This window comes from Hyalella azteca, unplaced genomic scaffold (assembly GCF_000764305.2).
Source record: "Hyalella azteca isolate HAZT.00-mixed unplaced genomic scaffold, Hazt_2.0.2 contig2323, whole genome shotgun sequence".
NCBI lineage: Eukaryota > Metazoa > Arthropoda > Malacostraca > Amphipoda > Hyalellidae > Hyalella > Hyalella azteca.
This window is the reverse complement of record NW_025932603.1, coordinates 78,915-106,085: the sequence shown is the minus strand read 5'-3', so window position 1 is coordinate 106,085 and position 27,171 is coordinate 78,915. Positions and strand designations below refer to the sequence as shown.

Here is a 27,171-nt window from a genome sequence, read left to right as displayed (position 1 = left end):
CTTTAAAAATGTTTATTAAATCAAACTGTCAAAACGGCAGAAGAATTTATCCAAGCCCCATCTGCAACCTACGGGAAAATTTCAAGAAGAAAATGTTTCTGCAGAAATCTAGAAATGTTTCTGCAGAAATCTGCAGAAAACTCTACCATGAAATCTGTGAAAAATTCTACATTCAAGTCTGCAGAAAATTCTACCTTGAAGTCTGCAGAAAATTCTACCTGTGAGTCAGCAGAAAATTTGATGTGAAAGTCTGCCTAAAATCCAACCTTGAAGTCTACAGCAGGATTTTCTACAAAACTGGCGGAATATTGACCGTCAACCCGACATGGATCAACAGGAGCTACCGAGACTAACTGGTCACCGACGTCAGCAGATATCGCACAAGGTAGTTATGTGAACAATGGCAATCACGTCACTGTAGGATAATCTACATTTTTTGGGATTCATGAATGTAGTGATTTTCATTGTAGCGTAATTTGAACAAACTTATGGCACTTACTAGCTCAATATGGCCTGAATTTTGGCCCGTGTTTTCTTAATCTAGATGCTCAATTGACCTAACTTATAGCACGTAGTTATTTAACTAGACATTCAATATGACTTAATTATTTGCACGTAGTTATTCAAATGATTCTTTTATTTTAAAGCACCCGGTTTGGAATATAATAAGTTTATGTATACGTTGACAGATTGACAACTTCTCCTGCTGTAACGTACTCTTCTTTCGGTAACATTCTTATTTCCAATTTGCACGACATATAATTCAAATTTTCCCCCAAATTTACGTTAGGATTCAGTTAAATAACACGGCTGTTAGGAGCATAGAACACAAAATTCATCCGTCTCCCCACCAACAACATTGCCAGGCCTCAGTCATTTATTTTAGACTTTCAGCCAAAGACATTAACTGCACGTATTCTTCTTCAAATTTCTTACGCAAGTGCTTAATTTTCACTGTATCCTCGCTGTAATATTGTGTTCATTTCCTTCTACACGACTTGACTTAACCAAGGTTGACTGAATGAGGAATGCGCTGAAACTAAAAGTAACCTCGTCTTTACGCTTTTTTTTTTTGAAAACAAATTTCAATCTATTTTCCCTATTTTACTGACTAATTTCTTCGTCAGAGGATACGGAATTTATAAGGATGCGTTTCAGGCTTTATTTCCGTCTTGCTTAAATAAGGACAAGGATTGGGATAAAATTTCTAGGCATGGCAGTACTTTAACTTTCAAATCATTGCAATGCTGTGATCGGTCCGAGAAAAAGTGGACGAAATAAAAATAAAATGAAACTACTACAATCTATGGCAACCCTGAATTTCAAATCCCAGTAATTTATTTTCCGATCACTATGATTACGCATCTTTTTTTTCTTCCAGCCAACCACAAACGCAACCAAAGATAACAACGACGATGATATTGGACACGTGAACACCACTTCGTGGGGAGACCAATTCCGCCACTATTTCCTCAACGGGGAAATCAGACCTTACCTCGGCACCAACTCCTACCTGAGCGACAACAAAATCCTGCGCTCGTGGCAGTACATGATGTTTATGCTCGCTTACTGCGTGGCCTGTAGCCTCTTTGGTGTCCTTTCTGTTACCCTCTTGCCCGATCCTGCTACTCTTGCGGCCCTCCAGGCAGCCGACAGCAGGGAAGGTGGTGCGGATTATGAAGATGAATTGGACGATGCGACGAACCACTTACAAAGTTCATTCAACAAATACTTGGGTGATTCTCAACAATATGGGTCGTATGAAGTTGTCCGACACTCCAATGAGTATCGTGATAGAGGCTATCCCAAAACTAAAGACTACAATCAAGTCTACTATCGACGAGAGAAACGAAGTGCTGTGAGTGATGGTAGTCGCCGCTCGAGTCACAAGCGGGTACGCCGAGTGGTAGCCACTGATTACTTCACTTACAGTTGGTGGGATCGTTTTGTCGACCTCATTCTACGACCAACTTGGGGACACCAATATTTAACGTACGGAGTGCCACCTAACGAATCTTACTTTTCATACGAAACAGACTATGATTCGTACGGCAGACCAGTGAGCTCATACAGCACTCTAGAGAGCTCGTATGAGAGACCAGAGAGCTCGTACGGCACTATGAATAGCTCGTACGGCAGACCTGAAAGCTACAATTCTGCAGGCGATATAGAACAAACTTCAAGCTATAATGCTACTGGCTCGGATGGTGAAGCTGAAGCAGCAGTAGAAGAATCTGCCGAAGACTTAATTCCAAATTATGGTTACTTTGAGAACTCCTTATATGCATTATACCTTGAGTTCTACAACAAACATAAGCAGTTGTTGGAAGAAAAGTACAGTTCTGACTCTGATGAAGAATATGACGACGAGGAAGATGGCTACGAAGAAGAAGAAGAAGAGGAGGACGTTGAAGACGAGGAAGCTAAAGGTAACTATACAATGCGGCCATATGATGCATCAATGATGAAAAATGAAACGTCGCATTACCAAATGCCTCCTCTTCGGCAAGTACGGTATAACACTACGCGGCAGCATTACCGACCATCACACCAACACTACCGGCCCTCTAGTCATAATACTCAATTTCATCACCAGCAACTGTATCACACAACTCTTCGTCAACCAATTCAACCAACTCTCACGCCCCTGAAAGGGCCACCGACCCGAGAACAGTACCAAACATCCTCTTTTCAACAGCCTCACATGTCGACACGGCAGCCATATCAGCCCGCGGCACAGCAGCAGCATCAACACCATAGACAACCAAGTCTTCCGCCTAAACAGAAGTCTCACCGACCACAAGTTATCTCGTCGTACACAACTCCTACACGAGAGTTGAACCAGCCCTCACTTCCAAAAGAGAACCAAAATCTTTCTCAACAAACTCAACAAGTTTCGCAGAACAAACATGAGTCCACCCAGCAAAAACTTTACGGCGAGTCGAAACTTCTACCCATAAGAACGGGTGATAACACTAATCTTTTGCACGTGTCCAGCACTTCTACCCACTTCGAGAAAATTAACGTTGCTAGCGAAGAGTCAACTAATGCGGATGCAAACTTAAGAGAAAATATCTATCGTACACCCCATAAAACTCACTCGGCAGCAAATGAATTAGGTCGAACACAGAGTTCCAGCCAGGTTTATGTTTCAACTCAAAAACCAGTTAACAAGAAGGAAATGTCGGGAGAATCCAGCTACTTATCTTACAAGCCCCATGAGGGACCCTAGATTAGTAGACTTTAAGGTAGAAAAGGTAGACTTCAAATCGAACTTAACACATTCGATGCGTGATGAACAAATTGTCGTAATATACAACAGCGCAGGTTGTGTTGGAAGTCTGTATGCTTTTTATATTGATTCTTGCTACCATGTTACTACCACAAACTCAAATTAACGTTTGCCGATTGAATCAAGTTACATAAAACAACATAATGTTGTGTACCGTAAACTATATTAAAACAGATTAAATAAAATGAAAGCTGAGCACATTGAACTAGCGAATGTAGTTTGTTGTTATCAAGCTTTAGATTTATCGTAACCTCTTCTAATATGAACTCTCCACCGGCCAAGTATACGATTCAGTGATTTTATTGAATTACTAACGAGGATAGTAAATCATGTAGACGGTAAAAGGTTCAGTCTTGTTGAACGCCTAAGTTGATAAGCTATTTATTTGTATTTATTATACTATTTATTGTTAGGTAATATATTGCTGTGACTTTCTAGGTAGGGGAAGGGGATCCCAGAAGTATCTATGATGGGGCACAAGTACGGAGCAGAGGGGACTTAGGGTGTACGTAATTTAAGGTAGGTTACTATGCAATGCATCATCCCCCGTAATTGTGTTAACGGTGACGTGTGAGGGTAAAGTAATGTTAATTCAACTCCCTCACCTATTTTTAGTTGTTGTTGTTACTGTTCTCATTGTTGACGTCACAATCTTCATTTCATTGTTGTTATTCAATAAAATTGTCATCTTTCTGTCTCCATTGAACCTTTCTATACAATTCCCATGCGCGTGATTGGAAAAAACATAATAAAACAAGTTTGGAAACAAGTTTGGAATGTAATGTTATAAATAAGTGCTTATACAGCTCAAACATAAATCAAACATTGGTCATCACTCTTAGATCAAGCGTGAGGTCCTCCTTAGATCAAGCGTGAGACCCTCCTTAGATCAAGCGTGAGGCCCTCCTTAGATCAAGCATGAGGTGCTCCTTAGATCAAGCGTGAGGTCCTCCTTAGATCAAGCGTGAGGTCCTCCTTAGATCAAGCGTGAGGTCCTCCTTAGATCAAGCGTGAGGTCCTTAGATCAAGCGTGAGGTCCTCCTTAGATCAAGCGTGAGGTCCTTAAATCAAGCGTGAGGTGCTCCTTAGATCAAGCGTGAGAACAAACCAACATTGTTTTGGGATGTTTCTTACATTACAGCCACCTTAATTGACAGTTAAAAACTAAAAATAATTACTGAACACCGTTAATAGTGGTTGAAGAGTTGAACAAATGTTTAATCACTTAAACGAATGGTTAAAAATGATTAATATAATAGCTAAACTTTCAAACCGTGTCTTGACAGTTAAATGGATGTCTAAATTGTCACACTTAATTGTAGCTTAACCGTAACACTTTCGGCTTAACCGTAAAACTAAAAGTTCAACCGTAAAACTGGCAGCTCAGCCGAGAATTTAGCAGCTCAACCGTATAAAACTAGTAGCTTAACCGTAAAACTAGTATCATAACTGTAAAACTAGCAGCTCAACCGTAAAACTAGCAGCTCAACCGTAAAACTAGCAGCTCAACCGTAAAGCTATAGCAGCTCAACCGTTACACGAGTGGATAGAAAGGCTAATTATTTGCTCGCGATTACTGCAATGTTCAAATTTTTTCTCAAAAGCGGCAATGTTTTCTTTTCACCGATGCATTTCAATAATACAAAGTGTGTGTGATTAAAACAAATATTCTTTCGCTTGTCAACGCACAAATGCAAGGAGCGCGGCTTTGGAGCCACAGTCCATATATTTTTACTATAATGATTCAATAATGTTTACTTTATTCAATACACATGTGGCATGGGCTAAAAATATAGTTTTAACAAATGGTCTTTGGGTCGATGACCTTCTTTATCAATAATATTTATAAATACACAGGTAAATACATATATAAAAGAATCTGATAGAACGCACCTGAGGCTCGGCTTTGTGCGCACCAGCGCGTACCCTCTGAGGGTCGACGTCCCGAGGGTGACAGCCGCTGTCACTTTATTTACAATGTATTAACTCCATTTACATGGTGGGATTTTATGTATGTTTTTTTTTATATTATGCTTTTAGGTATGTTAAATTTTTCATTATTAAGTTATTATCTTTTTTACTTAAGTATTTCCTACGACGGTATCATTCTAGGTATTAAGGAAAATTTATCCTATTGACTGAAAAAATCAAACGGGAAAAAGTTATTCAATTTCACGAACTTGTAAAATCAAATCATTTATTTGAATAATGAATTAAATATGAAGAACTGTGAATAAGCATTGTGCGTCTTATTCCCAGGGCCAGAAAAATCGTTTAGTAATAAAAAGCAATAATAGCAAATCATATAATATGGTATGTGTATTTTGAACCCTCTAAACCCGTGCAAAAAACTATATTTTTTCCTAATTCTAAGCGATACGTCTGGCAGTGGCAATAAGACGCACAATGCTTCTTTGTGGCGCATTTGTTGACCGCAAACATGCTGCGTAATTCACATAATGCGTTTATAAACATGAGGCCGTCGCTACACGTGCTCTAATTGAAAAAATATGCAAAAAAAAAGGCCTGGGTTCGCGGAAGGAGCGACGAAAGGTTGGCAACGCTGTTGTCGTCCACCGCCTTACCCTCGCAGCCCTCACCTTGCCGCTCAGTGCGCTCTCGGCGCTAGTGCAGTGAGGGTGTGTTTCTTGCTTGGTCGATCCTGCTACGAGTTCCGTCGATTCCTTCCTCAATATTATTATTTGATGTTGAAGAATAATTTATAGAAATCAGATGAAATGAAAAACATACTTTCAATTCAAATAAATTAGATAATTCAGCCAAAAAAACGACTCCAATATCAATGCTGGATTAAGAATTAAAGAGTCATACAAAATGGATTTTGTAATAAATTAATCATTTATTTTTACAAGTAATCCAATATACAGTTGTTAACGAGAACTTAGGTCACGTGTTCCCAAACCATCGTTTAGACATTCTTGTCCATGTGCGATTATCTTATTCAGTTAGAATTTTCCTCTGTTTAATATAAGCAGTTATTCATATAAAATTCCTTGTTCTTACGTCTGTAATTGAGAATGATTTAATTCATTGAGTTAAGATTTTAAGAGTAATTAATACATTTATATAATATTTGCTGGGGATCATAAAATTATGATTGAACATTTACGATATTATTAAACTAAAATACATGCTTGCCAGAAAAAAAGCTCAAGGGGGTTTTGTCCATATTCGAGGGGTAACAAAAAAGCTTTTGATTTAAATCTATCTTGATAGGGAGTGATCACATTAGATTTTTTAAAATAAACTTATATATTAGGCAGGAAATTATATTTTTTCCGTTCATTTGTCGAAATTGAAATCCTTTCCATAAAACTCTATTCACGAGTTGAAAGTGAATAAAGTTCGCCGTCTTCTCTATACAGATCATCTTTCACGACGACAAAACGTTAATATGTTAATACTTGATTAGTTTTTAACTAGGTTATCAATATAGATTCATTAAGATCACATAATCAAGTGATTTACGTAGAGACATGTTATATTGACACGAGAACTGAAAATATATTCCACGTTGACGCGAGTGATATGAAAATATAATATTAGAATGAAAATTGATAATTCACAACTAAATAGATTAAAAAATATAATATCTGAAAATGCCCGTGAATGATCCTCTTGGTACTGGTAAGTCATCAGGGAATGAAGAAGCAGACATGGAGTCGAACACAACCAGCGTTCACCACACAAGCAGTGTCGATGAGGTGGCTTCTGTGGTGCAAGAACGTGTGATGAGTGATGTTGATGAACCTTTGGGTGATGAGGGAGTCAACAACATCAGAGGCAGCGCCCGAGTGGAGCTGAATGCGGTTGGAGTTAGTTCAGATGGTCATGTTAATGGTAGTGTCACGCAAGCAACAGTGATGGACCACGGTGGTGGTGGTAGCAACCATGACACAGAAAAAGACTTCAAAAGTAATGAAGGATCTGGGGAGGAAATCGAAAGATCTCTTTCAAATTTTAGTGTGGGTCTCTCAACAAAATGTGAAGATGTTACCTCCAGCGAAAACAACGTGGAAACTAACATTAGAGTTGTCAACCTAGATGAGTCGTCTGTTTCAAATCATGGTGCAGAAACCCGGATGGAATGTCCTAACTGCAGGTGCTTGGAGAAGAGGTTGGCTGATGAGGAGAAGCAGTGTGCAGTTCTGAGAGCGAACATCCATAAAGTGAGCGCTAATTGGTTCCAGAGGAAGACCCAGCTCAGTGAGTCGGAAACAGATGTAGATGTAACACCTGTTGGGTTACTCGATCAAACCACTAAAATAGGAACTGATGATGTAGAGGAAAAAGAAGGTGAAGGTTCGGCTAAAAATGACAGAAAAGGGGAAACTACGCCCAAGTCCAAAGATTTCGTCAAGATGCTTAGGATGATCGCCCATAAGTCCGCCCAACTTGAGGTATCTGACAGCCAATGTCATGATCTTAAAAGACGTCTACGGGAATGCGAGAAAATAATTGACGATAAGGATGATGTCATTCACGGGTTAAAAGATCAACTCGAAACGTACCTGAATGATAACCAGCAGATGTCGCTGCAACTGAATAACTTGGCGGTTCTCTTCCAACAACTCGAGAAATCCGAACAACAAAATGTAATTAAACAGCAGCAGAGGCCAGAAGAAGCCGAAGATGACGCTGCTGTTCCTCTACCAACGTCAGCCGAATATAAAGAGATGAGCAAGAGTGTCAGTAAGACGTACATAAAACTGAGAGATTTGATTTACGAAAAGAAAGCTTTAGTGACAGAAATCGAAAGGTTAAATACTCTGAACGTTGAGCTGCAGAAGCGTGTGGTGCAGCAGGAAACAAGATTGATGAGTGTGACCGACGCACTCCACCAAACATGGCTTGTTGTCTCCGACCTGAAAGAACAACACGCAAAACTTCATGACGACGAACTCATAATGCGTTATGAGCTCAAACAAAAACGAAATATTCTCACGAAGCTGAGACGAGAACTGGAATCTTCCCGTGCCCAGTGGCAGCTGATCAGGCAGAAAAATCAGGAGAGTGAAGAAGAATACGCAAGTATTCGGGAAATGCTGCGTGAAAGACGTAAAGAATCGTCGGAAAGTGTCTCCATGCAAGAACCCAAGCAGCCAGAAGAGCCTGACGAAGCCGTGTGTCTCCATCCAGAGGACACTAAAACTTTTGATCCTCCAGTAGACCTCCTGCTGGAGATGGGACTGGAGTACGGTATTATCGGTGAGGAAGCTGAAATGACACAGACGGTTTTAGAGGTCATCAGAGGTGAAGATATTAGACACAATAGACTGGAACAGCTGGAGGAGCACTGTTCATTGCTATACCAGAAACTATTGGCTTCGACTTCCAGAAGTCTGTTCCTTGCTTCCAGACTGTCCACTTTACACCGGCAGTTCGGATCCTCAGACGAAGAGGAAGAACTGGATGACTTTGTCATGGAAACTGGTGATGAGGGTACGGATGAGGACGATCAAGGCGAAGAAGTTAATGCCGAAGATGGCGATGATGATGGTGAGGAAGAGGGTGAGTATTACACTGATGCCGACCGTACAGCCCTCATGGAATCAGTTTTATCCAGCCCCGTGTCTGAAGAATATGACACAGCGTATGTCAGTGAAGCTGAAGCAGGTGAACCTCACACCGAGGACCGACGTGGCGCGAATGAGAACTTGGATTCTCTAGGAGAAGGGACATCGCAACATTTAGCAGGGGCCACAGAAACTAATGAAGCATCCATCATTACTGATTCCAGTGATGCTGCAAGTGGTGATTTGGATGAAAGCTGTGACCATTTGAGCCGAACTCTTATCAACTTCCTGCCGAGAAAAATAGAGTTCCTCACCAAAGAAAACAGGAAGCTGGAGGCTCAGCTGAAGAGCATCAAAGAAGAGAAGGAGGCGGCAGAGGAGCGGATACTAGACCTCGACAAAGAGAAGAAGCAGCTAGAAGAAGAGCTCAAAGTCTTGGCAAAGGATATCGCTGTGGAGAAACTGCAGCGTCAGCAACTGGAGGGGCAGCTCAAGCACCTGGGAAAGTGCGTTGACCAGCTCAAGCTCGACCACCAGAAAGAGGTACGTGAGCCTGCATAAAAAAGTACATGACGTACCAGTAAGAGGTACTTGCAGTGCCAGAATGAGTTATCTTAAGTACTTGAGTGAGGTACGTGAACTTCCAAGAAATGGTGTGTCTCCCCGAAAAAGGTACATGACACCACCGAAAGAGGTACGTCTACCCCCTCGAATGAGGTACTTTTACCCTCAGTATGATATATGCATTGCTCGCCGCTGCGCTGCTGCGGCAGTATTTTGTATTAGCATTTTGATATTTACCATTAAATTTAGTCGATTGAATGTATGAAGCAAAATGTTGATTTGGTTCACATTGTTGAGTTTTAGATTCAGCTTCAGTTTGTACATTAAGGAATATTTCTTATATTTTTAGTCATAACTTGGTAACCAACATAACCAAATAACGATAACTGTAACCAAAAGCATTGGATTTGCAAAAAATCAATGTCCACATTATCCCCAGCAACAAGACCAGCTAGCCCTCACAATATCTCTCACAACAAGACCAGCCAGCCCTCACAATATCCCTGCAACAAGACCAGCCAGCCCTCACAATATCCCTCACAACAAGAGCAGCCAGCGCTCACAATATCTCAGTCCCTTACTCTTAGAACACAAAGACGTCATATTTACAGCCTCTTACTCATAGAACACATAGACGTCATATTTGCAGTCTCTGAGTGTACATTAAAATATATATAATATATACATTGGTATCTGCATGTGCCCACGGTTGCGCCACAATTGACTTGAATTGGCATTTAAAAATTAAATAAAGCAAAGAATTTCTTGGCAGCGACTGCGGTGTTGCTGTGAGGGAAAAGAAAATTCAAAACTCGGTGGAATTTCCGTGCATTATCGCAGCTTTAATGCGATGACGCAATTTAGGGAAAAAAGAAAGACGTGGGATTTTTGGGACACGAAAAACTGCGACGCAACGTGAAACTGACGTGAAGCATGACGCAATTGTTGAAAATTCGTTGTAGCCGCTCTTAATTTATTTTAATATATGGGGATTAAATTTGTTTTTAAGACGTCTATTCAATTAAATGCTGGAATCCGACTTTAATTGTTACTTATAGATGACGTTACATAAGTTTTAAGTAAGATAATCCTTGTTTTATGAGGTGCCTTCTTGAGGTTTCTTCTAGAGGTTTTCGAAAAAAAGTCTTTTTTCTAGAAGATTTATATAGACCTATTTTCTAGTACATGCTAGAACCAGACGTTAATTGTTACGTTTAAATGACGTTGCACCCACCACCCAGACATGCGTGGGCATCACTGTACATATAACAGAATTTCCCCCAAGACACCCACTCCCCCCACCTCCCCCACTGGGGGAAGGCATGGGGCGCTACAAACAGGGCACCGCGCCAAGCTTGCAGCGTGAACAGGGCATGAAAATAGCCCGGGCACCTCCACCACCTACCCACTTTTCTATGCCATATTAAATTTTCGATTAAATTTAAACTGTAGGTACTTATACCATACTACAAGTACTCGATTGACTATATAAGTCAATATAAGTACTTACATGTTGAACGCTATAGGACTATAAGTATTTATATTGAAACTAATGTTATTTTGGATAGCTAATACTAAACTAAACTGATAGAGATAGCGATATTATATTTTTAAATATTAAGTAGAAATATTCAATACCGAGACTAAAAATAATACTATTGTATATTGAAGATGGAACTGCTCTTATTGCGTCCTGATAGCATGACAAATGTCATTGTATATTTATACCAAAGTTCAGTGAACAGCGCTAATAAATCGCATTCTCCAACCACAACTCCTGTAAGAATCGATTTTGACGCATTACATTATAATGATAATTATAACACTGATTATTCCTTATTTATATTACTACATTAGTCATGCTTGCTATATAACCAACTATTAGGCTTATATTTCTTTTTATTGCCATATTATGGTGTTATATTTTTTAAGGGCAAATGGGCATAATAACAGCTGGCTGACGTATAATGATGGTGAAATGTCCTTGAATTTATAACATTCAACAATACAATTTTCAAGCGTTCAATAATCAAAAATACATTATTCAACGCAGCAATAATAGATAATACAGTATTCAACGATACAATGTTGCCGAAAAAAATATTAAACGGTACGATATTCAAAAATAAAATTCAACAAAAGTCATTCAACAATAGAATTCAACAAAACAATATTCAACAATAGAATTCAACACAACGTCATTCAACAATAGAATTCAACACAACGACATTCAACAATAGAATTCAACACAACGACATTCAACAATAGAATTCAACACAACGACATTCAACAATAGAATTCATCACAACGACATTCAACAATAGAATTCAATACAACGACATTCAACAATAGAATTCAACACAACGACATTCAACAATAGAATTCATCACAACGACATTCAACAATAGAATTCAACACTACGACATTTAACAATAGAGTTCAACACAACGACATTTAACAATGAATTCACAATTCAACGATAAATTCAACAATGAATTTTGAATTCAACAATAAATTAAAAAAAATATATTCAACAATATAATTCAACATGACGGCATTTACTAATAAATTCAGAATTCAACGATAAATTCAACAATAAATTCTGAATTCAACAATAAATTAAAAAAACTATATTCAACAATATAATTCAACATAACGGCATTTACTAATAAATTAATAATTCAACAATAACCTCAACAATAAACCGTTTCCCGCAGGGCAGCGCGCAGGCTGGGGGCGACCAGAGCAGGAGCTCTGAAGAGCGGCGAGCTGAGGAAGAGAGAGTGAAGAGAGAAGTGGCGATACTGAAGAGAGAAATGGAGGTGAAGAGGCGGGAGAAGGAGGTGAGGAAGAGAGAAGAGGATCTGGTGAGAAGAGAAGAGGGCATGAAGAGCGGAGCTGTGAAGAAAAGAAGAGCGAGCCACCAAGAATTGGACGAGTCTTCCCTCGATGACACTACGCCTTCTTGTGTGCAGCCGCAGGTATGATATGATGTTAAATAAATTTTTATATAGAGTATATGCTAGAAATATTATTGGCAATATATATTGTAATATTATTTATATGAATATGAGATTTTATTTTCCATCAGTTTTTTATAAATCATAAGCAAGTAAATTTGATTATGTGAATGTATATGACAAGGAACGACATTGAAAGATGTATCTCTCCAACATCGGTCCTTGTTTGATCAATTAATGATTAGATCGCTTTCATCAATATTTTTCTATAATTAATACTACTTATGAGAACTAGTGAATAAATATAGAATATGTTTATATTCGAATATATTAGCATTAATATGCAGAATTTTATTAGCTTTGCACCGTTCCGCTGATTGACCCGGAAGAATTACCACGCCTTCAGAAAATAAGTGAGACATTGTCCAAATATCGTTACACTTTACGCTGCAGTGGGTATGATAGCTTGTCACTATTTGGACAATGTGACCCATTCATTTGTCTGATGTAATTCCTGGCCACCCTCCGACAGAAAGCAGTTCTGAACTTGGCGGAGATTGATACCGTAATTCAGGCTGCCGCGTGAGTGCATTTTAGTTTGCTTTCATAAATAAAGAAAACAGATTATAACACAATATTGGTTAAATTAATTGTTATATATCACATGTGGGGATGATTGTATATATTTATTATTAAAAAATACTTGGCTGATAATTGTCACCAGGTTATGATAAGAAATTTACAAATACCCATCATTTGCTGTCACATTGCCAGTTAATGAAACATCATTTTAAATTTACAGTGAATTTTTATCTTTTCTACCCTTTTTTACGTTTCTTCTTTACTTTTCATCTTTTCTTTTACTATAGCAAGATTCTACGCAACAGTTCAGTCACCCCGGAATGCCCCGCGTCTGCAACCCTCGGATCTCACGAGTCTGCCTTAAAAAAAGCCTCATTAGAAAAGTTCTCAATAGAAAACTACGCGTCTTCGTTCTCCACCTTTTCATTGGCTGACGACGGGACAATTTCTCCTATAACGACGCAAAATGTTACAGATATTGTAGCAGCTGAATTTAAAAATGCAAGTGACGTTGGCAAATCAGATGCAGACGTAGACGGAAATCTTGGAAAACCTGAAGCTTTCGAAGCTTCTGATCGAAATCCAGCAATCAGTAAAACGTTTGTTGCTGACAATGAAAGTTTTATCGTAGATACCCATGAAAGAAATCTATCGTCACAAGTTAGAAGAAAACGAGAAGCTGCAATGCCCAACAATAATGAATATAATGAAGAGGCAGAAATCACAATAAAAGATACGGTGCCTAATGAAGAAAGGACAATGCATCGAGGGACTGAGGCAGGAATGTCACCCGTGTCAGCTCGAGTCGTGCTTCTGGCACCCACGATCAGGCCAGATCAGCTGCCAGATGCAGGAGTGTCAGCTGAAGTGTACCTGGCACCTCGCACGGTGTTGCTCGTGCCTATGAACCTTGGTGCAGCTGATGCATCTGCATCTGTTCATGTCAGAGCCTCGTCTCAGGTAGACCAAAGTTCAAAAAATATATATTCAATAATTATTCATTCTGACTTTGTTATTTACAGTCATTTGCTCCGGCGTCCATGAACACCAATATATATAAATATTATCTAAGATGCTTTACCTGTTGTATTCCGCAATGATACTTCTTTTGATAGTTTCATCGCTTTATTTAATCGTTCTGCCAGCGTTATAACTATTCACCAACTTAAATAAATATAAAGATATCATTGTTCTAGATGAGAAAATGTTTTTGGATAATATAACCAATACATTTTTCTGAGTGTTTAATTGTATTAAATAGACATCGATGTTTGCCCTCAGAAAGAGAGTAAATATTTATTTTTTATTCTTTATTATTTATTATTTTATTATTAATATTCAAATTTTTTTAGGATGTTCAAGTTGCAGCGCTGAGGCTGTCCTCGAGATGCGGTGATGTATCTTCTACCACATCACCATCTGCATCATCGCATGCATCACCACAGTCATCATTACCTGCATCATCACCTGAGGAAGCACAGTTGGCGATGCCAGTGATGAGGGTGATGAGAGACGAGAGCATTAACATCACCATCACTGCTCACCAGCCCGCCCTCATCACCATCCTCATCACCAACACGACCGGTGTCAAGTGAAGCAAAGAACTAATTATTTAATTAAACTTAATTGAACAGTCAAATTAATTATTAATTGAACAGTCAAATAAATAAATGAGTAAATTAAATCCAAATAACGAGGCACTGTTTGTCGTTTTTCGGGTCATCCTGACACACTGTGACCCGGCAAATGGGCGTATCAGAGATACATATGGACAGAGTATCATTATTTAGACACATTGACACATCCATTCTTCAGAGTGAAGAGATGTATATAAACTATTATTTAAATTTACACTCAAAGCCGTTCAAAATTTTATTTTATTATACATTATTATTATATATTACAGTTATTATTATTATATTATTATTACCGCTTGAGCTCCTATTAATACTTTTCAGTATAGTTTTTCAGATATCATATACTTTGATTAATGCAAGTTCGATTGCAGATTGTAGAATGAAATTCAATTTGAAATTTCTTGATCGTTTTTCCCATCAGCCTGGCGGTGAGTTTTATTGGTATAAATGTTTAACGGTAGGTCAAAAATATTAAATAATTCCCGATTAGTTAAATAAATTATTTAGTCCCGAAACGATTAAACAATTTATATGAACTTCGTACGGAAACCTGCTTCTCTGTTCACCAACGCTGGCCAAGCGACTCTTTGGAAAAACGAAAAAGAAAATTGGTAATTAAAATCTCGCTTTGGTCTTCAATTGAACATACAATTTACAACCTGTGCAAACATAAGTTGGTTAATAGTCATAATCGAATTTATATGCACATCAAAGATGTCATGTTCATGTCATATTGATGTCTTAATTATTCATGTCATATTGATATATTGACGTCATATTGATGTCATATTGATGTTATATTGATGTTATATTGATGTCATATTGATGTTATATTGATGTCACATTCGCATCCGATTAATATCATATTCACGTCATAATAATGTCATATTTATATGATATTATGTCATATTTATTTCAATTCGAGGTCATTGGCTCAAAGACTACACTTCATTTTCATCACAAAATTGTTCCAGCTCATACTTATTTCCACATACACTACCACACTTTAAATAAATATTCTCCACACACATTACATAATTGTTTACATATCGCATTTATCGACAGGGACGGCGCAGTGGTGCGGTACGCAGTACACTGAGTGTACTGCCTGTACTACGCTGTAACCCGCGGCAGTAACACGGAATTGTACGCCGCTAACTTTGTGTTTACACTGCAATGTACATCGCAGGAGTACATGTGTCTTTAGATTGACAATATATAAAACTGATGGTTAGACTGACCATATAGGGCACTTTCGAGGTTTTTGGGCGCCACATGGTCGGCCAGATGTAGGGGTTTTAAGCGCCATATGGTCGGCCAGATGTAGGGTTTTAAGCGCCATATGGTCGGCCAGATGTAGGGTTTTAAGCGCCATATGGTCGGCCAGATGTAGGGTTTTTGGCGCCATATGGTCGGTCAGATGTAGGGTTGTGCGAAAAATGAAAGGCTATGGCCACGTTTATATGGTTTTGGGCGGCGTATGGTCGGCCAACTATATTGTTCCAGACGAAGTATGGTCGGCCATATGTAGGGTTTTGGGCGCAGTTTAGTTGGCTTCATGTAGGGTTTTGGGTGCCGTATGGTCGGCCTCGTATAGTTTTTTGTGCGCCGTATGGTGGATTTGGGCGCCGTATGGTCGGCCGTCCCTCTACAGCTTGGGGTTAGCGATAGCCTGCACATATACGCTGGTAGTTAGCACGTCTGTATTCGGTGTAAAAAATTGGAGCAGGTTTTTAGCGCATTTTCTAATTTATGGAAAAAAGGCGCTGTATATACAAAGGAATACGCCTGTTGAGCGTACGTTAGCCATATAACGCATTCACTATTTCTATGATTAACATTATTATTGGTATTATTGGCCGCAATCTTTTTTTTCATTATTATTTCAATTATTGTCGCCATTTTATTTTCCATTTTATATATTTTTATTATTACCGTCAGTTCGTTTTCCAATTTATTTCCTATTATAGCCGCCATTTTATTTTCCATTTTATTCCCTATAATTGCTGCCATTTTATTTTATATGTTGGTTATAATTTTTTTCATTAACATAAAGTTTCAGTCATTATTATTTTAATTACTCAAAAGTATTTCATTTACATATCACGTTATAACACCGGAAGCCCTTAATATCGATAGAATTTTTTCAATACCTAAAGTACTATTCATATTATTATATAAAATGCACCTAATATTTTCTCTATTTTCTGAGACTTTGCGACTGATAAGCAGTGAATACTACTTACTATTAATACTTTTAATGCTCATTGAATGTCAAATCATGTTACGGAATATGAACGCTTTTCCCAGAAATTTTGGGGATTTTTAGGGTAATTTTCGGGATTTTAGGATTATTTTTGGGTAATTTTCGGCCTTATTTTTCCCAAAATTATACTTAATTTAATGCCTTAGAAATAAAACTGGATTTATTAATGAAATTCCGTAAATAATATCATTCACTCAGTCGCGCTCTCAATCCTGAGTGATTTGAATGTCAATAATTCATATTCATTAGCGTCAATCTGTGCAAATGTTTATTTGTTAGTTAATAAATTGAATAGCGTCAGTAGAAAACATCGTTTATTCTTAGAAAACACAACAAATCGAAATTGAATGGAAGAAGATAGAGCGTTTGTTGCGTTAGTGTTAATTGTTATAGTGTTATTTAATGGTGATAAATGCTTGTCATGCTTAACCGCGTCATACTGGAGCCGTGATAGCTTATTATTAGGATGAGTTACATAGAAATATAGTGAACAAACTCTTGCCTTTTATTATCCTGCATGATAAAGAATAAAAACAATTAACTGTAATGAAAATAATGAACTGTATTGAAAACAATTAACTGCAATAAAAACAATTAACTGTAATGAGAATAATAAACTGCAGTGAAAACAATTAACTGTAGTGAAAACATTTAACTGTAATGAAAACATTTTTCAAGTGTAGTGAAAACATTCAACTGTAGTGAAAACAATTAACTGTAATGAAAACAATTAACTGGAGTGAAAACAATTAACTGTAATGAAAACAATTAACTGATTAACTGTAATGAAAACAATAAACTGTAATGAAAACAATTAACTGCAATCAAAACAATTAATTGCAATGAAAACAAATATCTGTAATGAAAACATTTAACTGTAATGAAAACAATTAACTGTAGTGAAAACAATTTACTGTAATGAAAACAATTTACTGTAATGAAAACAATTAACTGCAGTGAAAACAATTAACTGTAATGAAAACAATTAACTGTAATGAAAACAATTAACTGCAGTGAAAGCAATTAACTAATGAAAACAGTTAACTGTAATGAAAACAGTTAACTGCAATGAAAACAATTAACTGGAATGAAAACAATTAACTGCAATACAAATATTAACTGTAATGAAAACTATTAACTCTAATGAAAACAATTAACTATAACTTGCAATGAATAATGTAACATGATTACCGGGTTCACTTGGCATGACGTCACTTGCTCCCCTTATCAGCCTGATGGTCGAGCGTGATGAGAGAACCGCGGACACGATGACAGCTCCTACACTCGAGTGTCTGATAAGCTGCACTGATATCGATACACGTCATCGGGCCAAGTCCGGTCTCCATATGGCAGATATTGTCTGCAGGGCAAAGTCCGGTCTCCATGTGGAAGATATTGTCTGCAGGGCAAGTCCGGTCTCCATATGGCAGATATTGTCTGCAGGGCCAAGTCCGGTCTCCATATGGCAGATATTGTCTGCAGGGCCAAGTCCGGTCTCCATATGGAAGATATTGTCTGCAGGGCACAGTCCGCGGTCTCCATATGGAAGATATTGTCTGCAGGGCAAAGTTTGGTCACCATATGGAAGATATTGTCTGTAGGGCAAAGACCGGTCTCCATATGGAAGATATTCATATGGAAGATGTTGTCTGCAGGGCAAAGTCCGGTCTCCATATGGAAGATATTGTCTGCAGGGGCGAAGTCTGGTCTCCATATGGAAGATATTGTCTGCAGGGCAAAGTCCGGTCTCCATGTGCAAGATATTGTCTGCAGGGGCAAAGTCCGGTCTCCATATGGAAGATATTGTCTGCAGGGGCAAAGTCCGGTCTCCATATGGAAGATGTCTTCTGGGTAATAAAAGATGAAAAAAATTGAGTATAGGAGGAAATATCTACGGCCGATGCAATTAAGGCTATTCAGCAATAAAATACCATCATTCAATTATGATTTCTGATCAGCCTAATTATTAATGGATCAATAAATCCACATGTCTAACTAGAACATTTTATAATAAAAATATTGCACCGTTATTATGTACGAGTAAAGCGCGCATCATAAATATTAACACTTTGTTCGTAAATATTGTGCGATATGAATATAGTCTTATTTATATTCACTAAAAATTGTCCTATGCGAACATTGAAAGGCAAATATTTTAATTTAAAGATTCTCACATATAATTTACCTGTAATTCTAATCATCAATTTAATTGGTGTAGCACCTTCACACGCAACAGACGTAATAGGTGATAAGAATGTTAAGTGCAAAGCCGAGTGTCTTTATCATATTTATTAATGACCGATGATTGTCAGTGAGTAATCATGCATGAATGTTTTCCCTGCTAGAAAGCTTAATGCAAATCCGGCTTGTCAAGAATATTAATCAAAATTAATTTAACTGTAATCGATAGGTGAAGATTGCAAGATTCCAATTGATACGAGGACCACATAATGAATAAGGTATAAGACTAATTGATGTCAAGACAGAAGATAAGACGAAATGATTCGTGTCGGATATGTCGATGATTCATCGATGAGATAAAAGACTATGCGTGTTTCATTAGAGGGTCTTCAAAACTTGACCTTAGTCTGCACCAGGCGAACAGTTGATAAGCAGTACATGTAGTATAGGCGCGCTGGTTATCAATGTGTAATCGAAGATCATTACTTTGATAAAGTGTCTGGATTCATTACTCTACAAAAAATAATAATTTATTTCATTACCGACAACTAATGAAACTGAATTATTTCGATGAATGAATTATTTTTCTAACTAAAACTTAAACTAGAATTTGTAACTTTTTCAGGGAAGTACGTCTTGAATTTTCTTAATTATACGGAGAATGTGTCATCAAAATAGGCAAGATTCTAATTGACGAACATTCGTTGTTAGAAATTGTTAGAAATAAACATGACGAACTCTTATATTCAAAACCAATCATGGGTATCGCACTTGCCAGAGGAAGACAAGTACCGGTTCATCAACAAGAAATGCGTTGACAAGGTGATACCTAAAGTCCTAAGGAAGGTACTCGAATGGGGGTGCAAGAAAGAGCCAGATCAAACGTACTTTGAGTATATTAGCTTGAAATGCAAGTGCAACCTCAAGAAACTTTTCCAGTTCCACGAACGGCAGTTGGATTCAACGAGCAGTGAAAGCTATGACACATCAATGTTGTATGAAGTCATACCATTTGCATGCGAAGGAGTTACTAAAACGCGTTCTTGTGAGTGGGCCAAGGCAAAGGAGGACCCAACTACTCTAGAGTATCACCTATACAGGGTTAAGGTGCTGAGGAACTCCGTGATTCATGATCCCGAAGGAAAAGGAGTTAGCAAAAACTTCATAACCGAAGTGGGCAGGCCGTTAAGGGATCTCATTTTGGTATCGGCACGTAAGTTCAACGTGGACCGTGATGAAGCGGAGGAGTTCTGCGCTTCGGTTGCCTCGGACATACAAACCGTTGAAGAGGGGATTATAAGCTGTCGCGAGAAAGAGGTGTCTGCGGTCTTGAAGGCAGTGCGAACCCAAGGTAAAATTGAAATGAAAGCCAAACGCGAAGCATACCTAACCGAAGAATGTCTCCCATTCAGCCAAATAAAAGTGCCCTTAAATGAAGTGTTTCACAGCATAACGCTCGTGTGTGAAAACACTCAACGTGAAGTCAACTGTAACGAATTGTTCGCAGAAACCGAAGAAGATTCTGCTCAGTGTGTGGTAGTGCAAGGAGCAGCTGGATCTGGCAAGAGTACTTTAGTAAAGCGTATTGCCTTAGATTTCCTTGAAATTGCTGCATCAGATAGTATCTTCCACGGACTCAATCTATTTGGCGCTATACTTCACATCGAATGTCGAGAAACGAAAGTTTCTACTCTGGGACAATTCGTTCGTAACAGCTTCCCGTTAACACTCAAAATTTTCACAGATTTTTCCCAAGATGCTGCGGAAGCGGTGCTAAATTCCAGAACTTTGATAATAATAGATGGCATGGACAACCTGACCAGCATCACAAAAGAGCTGGTCAAAGATGTTCTGAAAACTTTTAATGGGGGAGAGGGTTCACGGATGCTCGTCACCTCTAGGCCCAGTGCTGCCAAAGACTTCATCCAGGACTTGGAGGCAGCCAGCATATCTCACGACTGTTATTCCATTAAGGATATCAGTGTGAATGATGAGCAACTCAAGTTCCTGCGGCGCTACGAAAAAGTCATACCGGATATCCGGGCTCCAGATCTCGTGGAGGCCTTCAAAGGACTGCAAGGAGCTCGAAGCTATTTCATCTATCCCGTTTACCTGGCACTCTTCTGCCACCTCTTCCGCACGAACCCAGAGGGTGTCAACTGCCTGACTTCACCAGAGAATCTCATGGAGCAGACCTTGAGGCTAGGAGAAGTAAAAGTGGAGCAGAGGGTGTCAGAACATGTCATTGTCAACCCTGACATCGTGGCATCCATTATCTGTGATAAAATCTGCGACTTGAGTCTAAAATGCCTGCACATGGGAGAGCATAAAGTAGACTCGGAGACTTACAAGGAGTTTTGTCAAGAATGCTACAAAGTAATCGGCAAAGAACTGCCGTACAAATCAATCTTGTCATGTCTCATGACAGCTAAGAAATCTCGGGCTGATCCCACGGAAGGGACGTTCGAATGGTTCCACAAGTCATTTGCAGAGTACTTGGCTGCCAAGACACTCATCAGGACGCTACGAGCACGAAAAGATGTCGATATCTTGCAGGTCATAAGTGAGATCACTGGGATGCCCGTAACCGAGGCAGACTTAAAGAGGTAATTTTTGGCATCTCAAATGGTTGCTTTTATCCACAAAAGTGTTGGATACTCGTCTGTAGAAGATACAGGAGCAGGTTTTGTCATTGTTTCCTCGTCTGTTACAGGTACCAGAACGTGATCCTGTTCACGGTGCTCTACATCAACAGCGACTCCAGAAAGCTACGGCTGGGGTCTTCACTGCGTCAGCTGCTGAGGCTGCTCAGCACCACCAGTACCCCAGCGCAGGTCAAAATTAACTAAAAGCTCATAATTCGGTCATAAACTCCCTTTAACTGAACTGTAAAATTAAACCTTTATATTAAAAATATTATCTCATTCGACTCCTAAGTCCAGAACATGCAGTCAGAAAATGTACGGGTGGAATTTACACCCGTACCCGATTTAGAAATACACTTTTCGAACTGAGTACTGAAACGTTCATTTGCCATGCTAAACTAGGTCAGAATGGTCCATACAACGGCAAAAAGTGTATAAATATTTGGACAAAAGCTCGCTTATTTCTCTAAGTGTGACGATGAACGGTTCCACTCCGACAGGACTGGATCCGCATCGTCAACCTGTGGCCCGACGACGATGAGGTGGCCAAGATCGCCGCACGCTCCGCCGCCGTCTCCTCGTCCGAGTGGCGAGTGCAGGACTCGAATGACTGCGGGAGCGTCGCAAGGATGCTGCCCCACTCCCAACCCCTCATCCTTAACCTCGCCCTCCCCCGGTCTGTGTCCACCCCTCCCCTCATCCTCGCCGCCATTGGACAACACTTCAAGGGGACGCTTAAGCTAGACATGCGGCGCTCGCATGACAACTTCATGCCATGTGATGACATGGTGGAACACAACCTCAGCGGTGCCAGGTGGTGTGATGACAACTGGTGTGATGACAGGTGTTGTGATGACAGGTGTTATGATGACGGGTGATGTGATGACAGGTGGTGTGAGGTTGATTATAAGGTACGCTTATTTCTTCCTCTTCTGTAGCTTGTTTATTAAACTGTTCGCTATTCTCAACAAGTTTCCATCAAGCACCACAGCAAACACCACATGGAGCCGCATAACACCATGTCAACACAACCCAACAGCGCAGAATACCATATTAAGACACCCTAACCCCACCTGACAGCATCTAACACTATTCAACACCATCTAACACCACCCAACTCCACCCGAACCCCACCTGACGTCACTCAACACCATCTAACGCCACCCAACTCTACACTAACACCACCAAACACCATTTACTACCACCAACAACATTTTTCCAAACCATAGCCCCACCTTATTGCATCTAACTCCACCCTAATTTCACCTGACAGAATCTAACACCACCTAACTCCACCCTAACCCCACCTGACACCATCTAACCCCACCAAACACCATCTAACACCCCTCAACGCCACCTAACCTCCATTGGTGGTGCAGGTGCGGGTTGGTGCAGTTCAGGGGGTGCCTGGGTGGGCGGGAGGCCGCCGCGGCGGCGCTGGGGGCGGCGGTGGACGAGGCGGGGGGGCTGCCCTGGACCATGCAGGGGTGGGTGCCCGAGCTGCACCTGAGCTTGGTGGAGCCCTCCAGTCATCACCTACTTAAGTACCTCAACCATAGGAACCACACCCTTGGTAAGCACCTCACCACACGGCAGGTAATTAGGTAACTACACCCGATTATGTATTATTGTGAGATAGGTTAACCAAACTACAGATCAGTTAGGTTCAGGTAGATCAGTTAGGTTCATCTAACTTAACATAACATAACTGTTAATTGAGTTCGTTAGGTTCACCTTACTACAACCAACAAATGACTATAGTAAGTTAGGTTCGTCTAACTATAAACATCTAACCTGCTATGTTACACAATTAAACCATGAAATTATTGACCCCGTGCCCAATCCTACCAGTAGCAAACTGGTAGATACAGGGTGGGGCAGAAGAGATTGAGCAATTTTGAAGCACAATAAATGAGTAATGGAGGTACATAAAGAAGAAAATTCTTTTCCTCGAGGTTAGCATAGCATAACATTTAGAATACTTATGTTTAGAAAACAATATCAGGAAGATGGTGGCCGTTAGCTGCAACACAGTGTTAAATAATTGTTTAACTTCCAATAACGACTATAACAGTGTGTTGCAACTAACGACCACCATCTTCCTGATATTGTTTTCAAAACATAAGTATTCTAAATGGTATGTTATGCTAACCTCGAGGAAAATAGACTTTATTCTTTATGTGCCTCCATTACTCATTTATTTCACCTCAAAACTGCTCAATCGGTTCTGCCCAACCCTGTATTTGCCATCTACTTCAACACTTTTCCGTATCAAATGATGCTCAATCGAATTTTCTTATCGACATATGCATGGTTGATGCCCACTCTTCATAGCGTTTATTAGACTGACGATTAATAATTTATTATAATATTAAAGGATTTATTTAATGCAGACATAACCGTGCAACACGAGAGTGCGAAGCAGTTCACTAAACCCCAGGGTGGGGGGCCGTCCCAGCCACGCCCCCTCCCGACCAGCACCCTCCACCCCCCTACCCTCACCGTATGCCTCTCCCCCGAGGGGGGGAGCGATGACGTCATCGCACTGGTGGAGGGACTTGCACCTGAAAACAAGCGGTTAGTGGTGGAAGAAACGGTTAGTGATGGAAGAAACGGTTAGTGGTGGAAGAAACGTTTAGTGGTGGAAGAAACGGTTAGTGGTGGAAGAAACGGTTAGTGGTGGAAGAAACGGTTAGTGGTGGAAGAAACGGTTAGTGGTGGAAGAAACGGTAAGTGGTGGGAGAAACGGTTAGTGGTGGAACAAACGGTTAATGATGGAATTATGGAAGAAACGGAAGTGGTGGAAAAAACGGTTAGTGGTGGAAGAAACGGTTAGTGGTGGAAGAAACGGTTAGTGGTGGAAGAAACGGTTAGTGGTGGAAGAAATGGTTAGTGGTGAAGTATTGACGGAACAATAAACAGTTATTGACAAAACAAGTGTGATGAACAAGCTTCACCTCACCACAGGTTCAGCTCCCTGAGGCTGTCAGGATGTCATCTGGGTGATGATGAGGTGGTGAGTGTGGTGTGGGGGCTGCAGCAGCGGGGGGTGAGGACGACGGGGGGCACCACAGGCTACACCTGCGCTAGGTGAGTCATGGGGGGCAACCCCAACAACACTCAAATAAAAATTCGTTCATAACTTAGAGTGAGCTATAAAAAACACCAATTCAAAGTATAACCTAATTAGCCACCAATTCCGCACATGGCTCGAATGAGTTGATGAAGAGCTAAACAATTATTTGATTAGTAAAAATATTTGATTAGTAAAAATTTATAATAATATTTATTATTATTATTATCATTATTGTTATTATTATTATTATTTATTAATAGAACAATTATTAATTATATAGTATAGTCCTAAGCATGACTTCTATAAGTATAAACTGTATGTTCTCTCAATCGAGATAGACTTGCTTTTAATATTTATTCTTTATACATGGATGCTACCAAAACCTGTGCCCTCCTGTAAAGCATTAGTGCCACCTAAATCATTCCTCAGGTTTGACGACGGTAGGTGCTTTACTTTAACCAAATATGCCACAAATTCCGCCCACTGCTCAAATAAGTCGATGAAGAGTTAAACAAAATAGCAGTAATTGTATAATATAGTCCTGAGCAGGACTATTATTGGTATATCAGTTTTCTCTGTAGAGATATACATGCTTTTATATACCTTCTTATTATATGAACGATACCTGAACCTGTAACGCATTAGTGCAACCTAAATCCTTCCTCAGGTTTGACGACGGTAGGTGCGCGGTGTGTGGGGAGAAAGGCCACGACCCGCACCAGCGCTGCCTCACTCTCACCCTCAGCCCAATCAAATCTGAACCAATATCATCCCTACTTCAGTCCCTTAGGATAAATTAGCAAACAGATGGCTGTTTTCACGGCGTTCTTTCTATAGCTAATTGTCCTTTGATTATAACACCTTCTTTACAATGGATATTTTGCTAACTATGTACGATTAGCCGGAACAAAGATAAAGGAGTTGTCGTTCCGGAGCACCGCTAGCGCACCCACCTCATTCCTCCGTGCGCCGTCGCAGTGCGAAGCTCACGCATGCAAGCTTTACTGTCTTCAAGAACAAGTTTACTGTCTTCTTGCAAGCTCAGTTTCTTTATAAGAAATTTATATTTACCGAAAAAATTCTAGAATGATGCGTTCTCTTAGCAAGCTACCAAGCAACGGCGAAGCTCATTTCCAAATGACTGAAATCTTAAAGCTTACCGTAACCGTAATGTAGTTATCGTTTCGTCAATATTTCGGTAATGATGGCGTAATTTGGCTTAAGGGAACTTTCGCACAGTAATTATCTTGATTAATATCTGAGCTAATTGTGGTCATAACCTTATGACGAGTTGCTGTTTACTTTTGGTGCCTCGGATTTACGGATACAAGAATCGCTGCAAATTTTTAAACGAGAACTTCATCTTAACAACGGCCATAATTCTTGAGTGATTGAATGATGAACCTATTTAAAAAAACTGAAAAACCTATTCGTTAGGTTTTTAAGTTGCTTGCCCGCTTATCTGGCTATTTAGGTTATGATTTCATCTGTAGAAATTAGTCTTTCTTATGATTATGAGTGTATTCGAGATGCTTTGAACAATGTCGATTTGCGGGAGGTCTTTGCGACAAGTTTTTAATGAAAATATGATGAATGTTATATGAATTTTCTCTTCTATTATTCTTGACGTAGACTATTTAGATCGCACCACAACTTGAACATAGATAGGTACGGGATACCGGACGCCCCAAAAACGCTCCAAGTCTAATTAGGGTGCTTGTACACGGAGATAGTACTAGCGGCTAGTAGATCAGAAAATTGCCAAATGTCTGCCGCTTGGTGTCTATCTCGCAAGGAAGCTTAGACACCAAGCGGCAGACATGTGGCAATTTTCTGATCTACTAGCCGCTAGTACTATCCCGTATTAAAAGCGATGCGACGTGATTGTGTCGCGGAGCGATATTAAGATCCTGGGTCCCACCTCTGGAGCTTCGGATTTGAGAACCAAAATCTCTGTACATTGGGAAACCTTGCTTCAATAACGCTAACTGTTTAAATCACCTGGAAACTGTCAAGAACCAAAATCTCTGTGCTTTTTTGAACGGAAACCTTGCTTTAATAACGCTCACTATTTATATCACCTTGAAACTGTCAATTTTAAGCCTTTTATGATCCTTCGCCGATTTTTTTCGTTGCATGGTTTTTAACCCTCGTGTAATTTTTGCTTTTTGTGAATTGTAGTGGTGTTTTCTATATTTTCTAGCTTAATGATGAAACTGTTTTACGAAGTTTTTTAATAAAATAAGATTAATTTGCTTGCGTTTCGTAAGATTTCATTGTATGTGTTAATAAGGCTCCTAATCAGCTAATTTGAACAACTCGGCCAATCCAAGCCTTTGGCAGTACTGAAGTCTTGTGCATCATTTACTTATACATGTATTAATAAAGCGCGACACGACCTCAGAGTTGTGATCGTCTGAGGAAAATGATC

The 27,171-nt window shown here is 39.5% G+C and overlaps 4 protein-coding genes across 4 annotated transcripts; all 4 read left to right on the top strand.

Annotated features, from left to right (window-relative positions):
• Nucleotides 1-325: 325 nt before the first annotated feature.
• Nucleotides 326-3,985, top strand: LOC108678727. Its single transcript, XM_018167195.2, has 2 exons — nucleotides 326-385; nucleotides 1,382-3,985. Exons 1-2 carry the CDS (start codon nucleotides 326-328, stop codon nucleotides 3,230-3,232), a joined length of 1,911 nt encoding a protein of 636 aa, XP_018022684.1. The 3' UTR covers nucleotides 3,233-3,985.
• Nucleotides 3,986-6,857: 2,872 nt separating this feature from the next.
• On the top strand, nucleotides 6,858-16,455 carry LOC108678748 (unconventional myosin-XVIIIa). The gene is made up of 6 exons (XM_018167217.2): nucleotides 6,858-9,372; nucleotides 12,111-12,374; nucleotides 12,886-12,935; nucleotides 13,223-13,895; nucleotides 14,288-14,526; nucleotides 15,638-16,455. Exons 1-6 carry the CDS (start codon nucleotides 6,913-6,915, stop codon nucleotides 15,669-15,671), a joined length of 3,720 nt encoding a protein of 1,239 aa, XP_018022706.1. The 5' UTR covers nucleotides 6,858-6,912; the 3' UTR covers nucleotides 15,672-16,455.
• A 3,111-nt stretch (nucleotides 16,456-19,566) lies between these two features.
• On the top strand, nucleotides 19,567-23,134 carry LOC125179510 (the record flags this gene model as incomplete). Its single annotated transcript, XM_047885536.1, has 4 exons — nucleotides 19,567-21,625; nucleotides 21,733-21,853; nucleotides 22,165-22,478; nucleotides 23,044-23,134. Coding segments are annotated over exons 1-4 (2,403 nt in total), but the record flags the coding sequence as incomplete, so codon positions are not given.
• Nucleotides 23,135-23,140: 6 nt separating this feature from the next.
• LOC108678721 lies at nucleotides 23,141-26,489 on the top strand. The gene is made up of 4 exons (XM_047885530.1): nucleotides 23,141-23,237; nucleotides 24,058-24,241; nucleotides 24,632-24,754; nucleotides 25,408-26,489. The coding sequence occupies exons 1-4, from the start codon at nucleotides 23,144-23,146 to the stop codon at nucleotides 25,538-25,540; spliced, it is 534 nt and encodes a 177-aa protein (XP_047741486.1). The 5' UTR covers nucleotides 23,141-23,143; the 3' UTR covers nucleotides 25,541-26,489.
• Nucleotides 26,490-27,171: the final 682 nt, after the last annotated feature.